Source organism: Chenopodium album, chromosome 21 (genome assembly GCF_948465745.1).
Source record: "Chenopodium album chromosome 21, dcCheAlbu1.1, whole genome shotgun sequence".
Classification (NCBI taxonomy): domain Eukaryota; kingdom Viridiplantae; phylum Streptophyta; class Magnoliopsida; order Caryophyllales; family Amaranthaceae; genus Chenopodium; species Chenopodium album.
Window position 1 is genome coordinate 24,759,978 of NC_137854.1, and position 9,383 is coordinate 24,769,360.

Here is a 9,383-nt window from a genome sequence, read left to right on the forward strand (position 1 = left end):
TTATATTCTAATCTTAATAAAAATTTTCAGATTTTATATCTTTTATTTTGAAGCCTCTAATTGCATTGAATTGATGTATTTTTGGGTTTTTAACACACTAAATTGCTATATAATGACTATTTCAAATAACTATGCCTATGGGATTATTTTATATGCTTAAAACAAATTTTCAGATTTATTTAATCACTTTAAAGTTGCTGTAATTTGATATAAAACACTATATTTTCATGATTTTAACACATAAACTTGTAGTTGGGATGTTGTACTACTAGTTTGGCTAATGGGAGTAATTTAAAGGCTTTATTTTAATGGTTTGAGAGGTTTTTAAATGCTTTAGTATTGCTGTAATTTAAATTGCTTTGGTATTGATTTATTTCTTATTATTTGGTTTAGGAGAGGACTTTGTAGAAGGTGATTTCTAGTTTCTAAAGTGGCCAATCGAATTGTTTACTCAAGGTACGTACAAGTTACAAAACCTTGCTTTTAGGTGCATGTTTAAGGATGGATCGAGAACTTAGTATCATCTCTAGGGGTGACTGGGTTAAATTGTTTGGTTATACATTGTGAATTTCATTTGATGTGCACTATTCCTTATTGCAATTATTGGTTATGTACTAATTATGCAAGGTGCGCTTAGAGGCAAAGGTATGTGATTGGTGAAATGACTTAATTATTACTCATTCATGATTTAATGAAATAGGATGAGTAAAGGAATGGTTCATGTCTTATAAGACAAGGTTAAGAGTTTGGGGTGCCTTATGCACTCAAGGTGTTTATACAACGAGGTAGTAAAGGAATAAATAATAAATGTTGCTTGCCACTAATAAATCAAGAATTGAAATTGAAAAGTTGTTTTACTTGATTGAATTGATATTGGATTGATTGAATTGTTATGCATATGAGTCATCACCAAGTCTAAACCTGTAAATCACGTAAAGTGCAAGATGGATGAGCAATAAAACTCTGGATTGGTGCACTTCTAAAGTAATGACAATCAGGGGTTGGGGTACATCGGTTGGACAGCCTTGTCTATTGCTAAATCCAATGAATAAATTGAAATGAGTTAGCTACTATTAACTAGTGAAGTCTTAATAAATTGGATAATCGAGTCGTGTGTCGAGTTTGTTATTAATGATGCGTATGATTGATTAATAGTAGCATGTTAGGTATTTACTTATTTTACTTTGCAGCTTGTATGTACTCAGCTTTGCTGATTGTGTGCTTTTGTGTGTGTGTCCTTCTTTGGTCATGGCCTTCGCCTTTCAATGACCCTGTGACGATCCAATTTTTACACTTGTAATATTGGGGAGCAGAATAACCGCAGGTTCTCTCACATGCAGCATTCATCAGGGTTGTGGGATCTTAAGTAGAGAGTTGGTTGCTTACATTTCATTTCCTTTGCAAGTTTGATTTTATCTTAACTCGATTCTATTTGACACTATTTCTTTCGGTTAAAGTTTGTTTAAACACTGAATTTAATCACTTATTATTTCTTTTAGGTTTTGAATAAGGGCCTTAATGGTTCCAACTTGTAATATTTATTTTGATTTAAATACTTTGTTTTGAGGTTTATAAACTGTTTTTGGTTTTTCGCTGCTAATTTCTGAGACAGCCTTAACATTTGAACACGTGGCGGTAGCACACCGGTAATTCTCTTGAATTTGTTCAGGTTATATACAGGTTTCTCACAGGTTTTTAAGAGAGAATTGTTGGGGTGTTACAAAGTGGTATATGGGAGCTTAGGTTAGATTTAATTACCACTAAAGCCAATTAGCTTCATATGTCTTAGGCGCCTAACTAACTAACATTGAGGATTTAAGTTCAAAGGCTAAAGTGATTTTTCGATACTTAGTATGTTTGAAACGTTTTATCTAAAATGATTTTGAAGTTTATTATATCTACTTGGTAAGCTTTGGGTAGACTTAAGAAGGGAATGCATGCATATTTCATACACCAGTCAATTTACCCGTTCCAAACTTGCACCGATATCGTGACCTCAAGCCTACCACGGACATGTATGGCAACATATAATTGTCATATATGGTTCCAAACGTCATTATATGACCCTAAGACGTATCCCCTAGGGTCTCAAGAATTTTCGCCACCTAGCCCCGTAATCTCAAATTTCCTCAAAAACCGTGGATTATAGCCTTCAATTTTGGAATTTTTTTACCTTTTTTCGCCCGGAAATAAATATTGCCGAGATGTTTACCATGGTTCCTAATATCCTCCGGGAGTCCAATTGAGTGGGTGGAACCATCCAATATGCCTTTAAACAGTCAATTTACCCGTTCCAAACTTGCACCGATATCGTGACCTCAAGCCTACCACGGACATTTATGGCAACATATAATTGTCATATATGGTTCCAAACGTCATTATATGACCCTAAGACGTATCCCCTAGGGTCTCAAGACTTTTTGCCACCGGGCCCCGTAACCTCAAAATTCCTCAAAAAGAGTGGATTATAGCCTTCAATTTTGGATTTTTTTTTACCTTTTTTCTCCCGGAAATAAAAATTGCCGAGATGTTTAACATGGTTCCTAATACCCTCCGAGAGTCCAATTGAGTAGGTGGAACCATCCAATATGCCTTTAAACAGTCAATTTACCAGTTCCAAACTTGAACCGATATCGTGACCTAAAGCCTACCACGGACATTTATGGCAACATATAATTGTCATATATGGTTCCAAATGTCATTATATGACCCTAAGATGTATCCCCTAGGGTCTCAAGACCTTTTGCCACCGGGCCCCGTAACCTCAAAATTCCTCAAAAAGCGTGGATTATAACTTTCAATTTTGGAATTTTTGACCTTTTATCGCCCGGAAATAAAAATTGCTGAGATGTTTACGATGGTTCCTAATATCCTCAAGGAGTCCAATTGAGTGGGTGGAACCATCCAATTTGCTTTTAAACAGTCATTTTACCCGTTCCAAACTTGCACCGATATCGTGACCTCAAGCCTACCACGGACATTTATGGCAACATATAATTGTCATACATGGTTCCAAACGTCATTGTATGACCCTGAGACGTATCCCCTAGGGTCTCAGGACATTTCGCCACCGGGCCTCGTAACCTCAAAATTCCTCAAAAAGCGTGGATTATAGCCTTCAATTTTGGAATTTTTTGACCTTTTTTGTCTTAGAAATAAAAATTGCCGAGATGTTTACCATGGTTCCTAATACCCTTCGGGTGTCCATTTGAGTGGGTGGAACCATCCAATATGCCATTAAACAATCAATTTACCCGTTCCAAACATGCACCGATATCGTGACCTCAAGCCTACCACGGACATGTATGGCAACATATAATTGTCATATATGGTTCCAAACGTCATTATATGACCCTAAGACGTATCCCCTAGGGTCTCAAGAATTTTCGCCACCTAGCCCCGTAATCTCAAAATTCCTCAAAAACCGTGGATTATAGCCTTCAATTTTGGAATTTTTTTACCTTTTTTCGCCCGGAAATAAATATTGCCGAGATGTTTACCATGGTTCCTAATATCCTCCGGGAGTCCAATTGAGTGGGAGGAACCATCCAATATGCCTTTAAACAGTCAATTTACCCGTTCCAAACTTGCACCGATATCGTGACCTCAAGCCTACCACGGACATTTATGGCAACATATAATTGTCATATATGGTTCCAAACGCCATTATATGACCCTAAGACGTATCCCCTAGGGTCTCAAGACTTTTTGCCACCGGGCCCCGTAACCTCAAAATTCCTCAAAAAGAGTGGATTATAGCCTTCAATTTTGGAATTTTTTTTTACCTTTTTTCTCCCGGAAATAAAAATTGCCGAGATGTTTAACATGGTTCCTAATACCCTCCGAGAGTCCAATTGAGTAGGTGGAACCATCCAATATGCCTTTAAACAGTTAATTTACCAGTTCCAAACTTGAACCGATATCGTGACCTAAAGCCTACCACGGACATTTATGGCAACATATAATTCTCATATATGGTTCCAAATGTCATTATATGATCCTATGACGTATCCCCTAGGGTCTCAAGACTTTTCGCCACCGGGCCCCGTAACCTCAAAATTCCTCAAAAAGCGTGGATTATAGCCTTCAATTTTTGAATTTTTTGACTTTTTTTCGCCCGGAAATAAAAATTGCCGAGATGTTTACTATGGTTCCTAATACCGTTCGGGAGTCCAATTGAGTGGGTGGAACCATCTAATATGCCATTAAACAGTCAATTTACCCGTTCCAAACTTGCACCGATATCGTGACCTCAAGCCTACCACGGAAATTTATGGCAAAATATAATTGTCATATATGATTCCAAACGTCATTATATGAACCTAAGATGTATCCCCTAGGGTCTCAAGAATTTTCGCCACCGGGCCCCGTAACCTCAAAATTCCTCAAAAAGCGTGGATTATAGCCTTCAATTTTGGAATTTTTTGACCTTTTTTTGTCCGGAAATAAAAATTTCCGAGATGTTTACCATTGTTCCTAATACCCTCCGGGAGTCCAATTGAGTGGGTGGAACCATCCAATATGCCTTTAAACAGTCAATTTACCCGTTCCAAACATTCACCGATATCGTGACCTCAAGCCTACCACGGACATTTATGGCAACATATAAGGGTCATATATGGTTCCAAGCGTCATTATCTGACCTTAAGATGTATCCCCTAGGGTGTAAAGACTTTTTGCCACCGGAACCTGTAACCTCAAAATTCCTGAAAAAGCGTGGATTATAAGCCTTCAATTTTGGAATTTTTTGACCTTTTTTCGCCCGGAAATAAAAATTGCCGATATGTTTACCATGGTTCCTAATACCCTCCAGGAGTCCAATTGAGTGGGTGGAACCATCCAATATGCCTTTAAACAGTCATTTTACTCGTTCCAAACTTGCACCGATATCGTGACTCAAGCCTACCACGGACATTTATGGCAACATATAAGGGTCATATATGGTTCCAAGCGTCATTATATGACCCTAAGATGTATCCCCTAGGGTCTCAAGACTTTTTGCCACTGGGCCCCGTAACCTCAAAATTCCTCAAAAAGCGTGGATTATAACTTTAAATTTTGGAATTTTTGACCTTTTATCGCCCGGAAATAAAAATTGCTGAGATGTTTACAATGGTTCCTAATATCCTCAAGGAGTCCAATTGAGTGGGTGGAACCATCCAATTTGCTTTTAAACAGTCATTTTACCCGTTCCAAACTTGCACCGATATCGTGACCTCAAGCCTACCACGGACATTTATGGCAACATATAATTGTCATACATGGTTCCAAACGTCATTGTATGACCCTGAGACGTATCCCCTAGGGTCTCAGGACATTTCGCCACCGGGCCCCGTAACCTCAAAATTCCTCAAAAAGCGTGGATTATAGCCTTCAATTTTGGAATTTTTTGACCTTTTTTGTCCTAGAAATAAAAATTGCCGAGATGTTTACCATGGTTCCTAATACCCTTCGGGTGTCCAATTGAGTGGGTGGAACCATCCAATATGCCATTAAACAATCAATTTACCCGTTCCAAACATGCACCGATATCGTGACCTCAAGCCTACCACAGTCATTTATGGCAACATATAATTGTCATATATGGTTCCAAACGTCATTATATGACCCTCAGATGTATCCCCTAGGGTCTTAAGACTTTTCGCCACCGGGCCCCGTAACCTCAAAATTTCTCAAAAAGCGTGGATTATAGCCTTTAATTTTGGAATTTTTTGACCTTTTTTCGTGCAGAAAAAAAAATTACCGAGATTTTTACCATGGTTCCTAATTGAGTGGGTGGAACCATACAATCTGTCATTAAATAGTCAATTTACCCGTTCAAAACTTGCACCGATATCGTGACCTCAAGCCTTCCACTGACATTTATGGAAACATATAAGGGTCATATATGGTTCCAATCGTTATTATATGACCCTAATATGTAACCCCTAGGGTCTATAGACTTTTCGCCAGCGGGCCCCGTACCCTCAAAATTCCTCAAAAAGCGTGGATTATCGCCTTGAATTTTGGAATTTTTTTAACTTTTTTCGCCCGGAAATAAAAATTGCCGAGATGTTTACCATGCTTCCTAATACCCTCCGACAGTCCAATTGAGTGGGTGGAACCATCTAATATGCCTTTAAATTGTCAATTTACCCGTTCCAAACTTGCATCGATATCTTGACCTGAAGCCTACCACGGACATTTATGGCAACATATAAGGATCATATATGGTTCCAAACATCATTATATGTCCCTAAGATGTATCCCCTAGGGTATCTAGAATTTCGCCACCAGGCCCCGTAACCTTAAAATTCCTCAAAAAGCGCGGATTATCGTCTTCAATTTTGGAATTTTTTTACTTTTTTTCGCCCGGAAATAAAAATTGCCGAGATGTTTACCATGGTTCCTAATACCCTCTGGGAGTCCAATTGAGTGGGTGGAACCAACCAATATGCTTTTAAACAGTCATTTTACCCGTTTCAAACTTGCACCGATATCGTGACCTAAAGCCTACCGCGGACATTTATGGCAACATATAATTGTCATATATGATTCCAAACGTCAATATATGACCCTAAGATGTATCCCCTAGGGTCTCAAGAATTTTCGCCACCGGGCCCCGTAACCTCAAAATTCCTCAAAAAGCGTGGATTATAGTTCAATTTTGGAATTTTTTGACCTTTTTTTGTCCGGAAATAAAAATTGCTGAGATGTTTACCATTGTTCCTAATACCCTCCGAGAGTCCAATTGAGTGGGTGGAACCATCCAATATGCCTTTAAACAGTCAATTTACCCGTTCCAAACTTGCACCGATATCGTGACCTCAAGCCTACCACGGACATTTATGGCTACATATAAGGGTCATATATGGTTCCAAGCGTCATTATATGACCCTAAGATGTATCCCCTAGGGTCTCAAGACTTTTTGCCACCGGGCCCCGTAACCTCAAAATTCTTCAAAAAGCGTGGATTATAACCTTCAATTTTAAAATTTTTTGACCTTATATCGCCCGGAAATAAAAATTGCCGAGATGTTTACCATGGTTCCTAATACCCTCCAGGAGTCCAATTGAGTGGGTGGAACTATCCAATATACTTTTAAACAGTCATTTTACTCGTTCCAAACTTGCACCGATATCGTGACCTCAAGCCTACCACGGACATTTATGGATACATATAATTGTCATACATGGTTCCAAACGTCATTATATGACCCTAAGAAGTATCCCCTAGGGTCTCAGGACTTTTCGCCACCGGGCCCCGTAACCTCAAAATTCCTCAAAAAGCGTGGATAGCCTTCAATTTTGGAATTTTTTTGACCTTTTTTCGCCTAGAAATAAAAATTGCCGAGATGTTTACCATGGTTCCTAATTGTTAAATATAGGACAAATATTGTGCATATCTTTTGTAGTCAACGTATATATTTATAGTTGCCTTGTATTTAGCCTTATAATTAGCCTAGTATTAAGCCTTTTGTTAAGGCACTACATTATATATATTGACGTTTGATTAATGGCAATGGTCAAGGAAAATATTCCCCAATTCTTTCATGGTATTAGAGTATAGGGTATTCTTCTCGCTTCCGCTTGCCCTTTGCTTCATACTCTGCTCAGTGCTCTGTTCTCCATCTTCTTCCTCTCTGTTTTCTTTTCCCTCTATTCTCTATGGCAGAAAACAAATCCAACTTTCACCCTGCTTTCACCGTCAACAATATCCTAACATGTATCCCTATTGTTCTTGAAATGGAGAACGTCTCTTACTCTACATGGGCAGAACTATTTAAAATTCACGCAAGAAAACATAAGGTCCTCGATCATATCATCCCTCCCTCTGATGGTAAGAGTGAAGTTCCTTCTACGGATGAAGAAAAGGAACTTTGGGCGACCTTGGATGCCACGGTTATATCGTGGATTTATTCGACTATTTCCCGCGACCTATTGAACACCATTATCGAACCGCATGCTACGGCCATGGAAGCTTGGGATAGATTGCGTGATATATTCCAAGACAATCAACATTCCCGTGTCGTCGCTCTTGAACAGGAGTTCTCTTCTACTTCTATGGAGGATTTCCCGAATGCTTCAGCTTATTGCCAACGTCTTAAATCCCTTGCGGATCAATTAAAAAACGTTGGAGCTCCGGTCTCTGACAGCCGTATGGTGTTACAAATGGTTGGAGGTCTTACCCGTGCTTACCGCGGCGTGGGTACTATTATCAATCAAAGCAATCCCCTGCCTCCCTTCTACAAGGCTCGATCTATGTTGGTTCTCGAAGAATCTGGGTTGGCCAAGGAGGCAGCCACAGAATCCGCTATGGTGACGGCTTCAATTGATGATGGCGATTCTGAAAAATCGGGTCACTCCAAGAAGAAGCACAATGGTGGTTCAAATTCGGGTGGACGGAAGAACAATGGTGCTAGGAAAAATAATGGTGGCGGTCGCGGCAGCAGCTCCGTCACAGGTGGTGGCAAGGGTGGCCAACCAGGTGGCAGCGGTGAACAGCAGCCACCCCCCCCCCCCCCCCCGCAGTGGCAGCAGCAATATCCATGGGGGTGGTCTTGGCCCGTACCTCCGTGTCCATATCCCACTCAAGGGTGGGCTAGACCTCCCACATTTTCCAAGCAGGCTGGTGTATTGGGCCCAAGGCCACAACAACAACAGGCCTATGTGCAGCAGGCTCCTCCTTCACATATTGGGCAGTCCATGTCTTATTCTCCTACCGACATTGAAGCCGCAATGCACACAATGACTCTGCAGCAACCCGATCCGGCTTGGTACATGGACACCGGTGCCACGTCTCATATGACTTCCTCTTCCGGTAATCTCTCGTCTTATTTTAATTTGAGCAATCATCCAAATAATAATATTGTTGTTGGTAATGGTCACACTATTCCGATTCTTGGCTATGTTCAATCTAATTTTTCTTCCTCTAGTCAACCCCTTTCCTAGAAAAATGTTCTACATGCTCCCAAATTGATCAAAAATCTGATTTCTGTTCGAAAATTTACTACTGATAATTCTGTGTCGGTTGAGTTTGATCCTTTTGGGTTTTCTGTGAAGGATTATCAGACGGGGAAGCCAATAATGAGATGGAATAGCCAAGGGGACCTTTATCCAATTTCATCTTCTCACAACAATCAAGCTCTTTCTTCCACTTTTGCTGCTGTCACTCCTAAGCTTTGGCATGATCGATTGGGTCATCCGGGGAAGTCTATTTTAGATGTGCTTAGAATAAATAAAAGCATTGATTGTACTAAACATTCTAGCTCTAGTATTTGTGGTTCATGTGTGCTTGGAAAACACATAAAGTTTCCTTTTGTTTCCTCTTCTTCGAGTACTTTGTTACCCTTTGATATTATACATAGTGATCTTTGGTCCTCTCCTGTTTTGAGTTCTGTTGG

At 39.7% G+C, this 9,383-nt stretch overlaps 1 protein-coding gene across 1 annotated transcript; it reads left to right on the forward strand.

Annotated features, from left to right (window-relative positions):
- The first annotated feature begins 7,647 nt into the window (after positions 1–7,647).
- Positions 7,648–8,931, forward strand: LOC145600571 (uncharacterized). Its single transcript, XM_081656453.1, has one exon. The coding sequence runs from the start codon at positions 7,648–7,650 to the stop codon at positions 8,929–8,931; it is 1,284 nt and encodes a 427-aa protein (XP_081512579.1).
- The last annotated feature ends 452 nt before the right edge of the window (positions 8,932–9,383 follow it).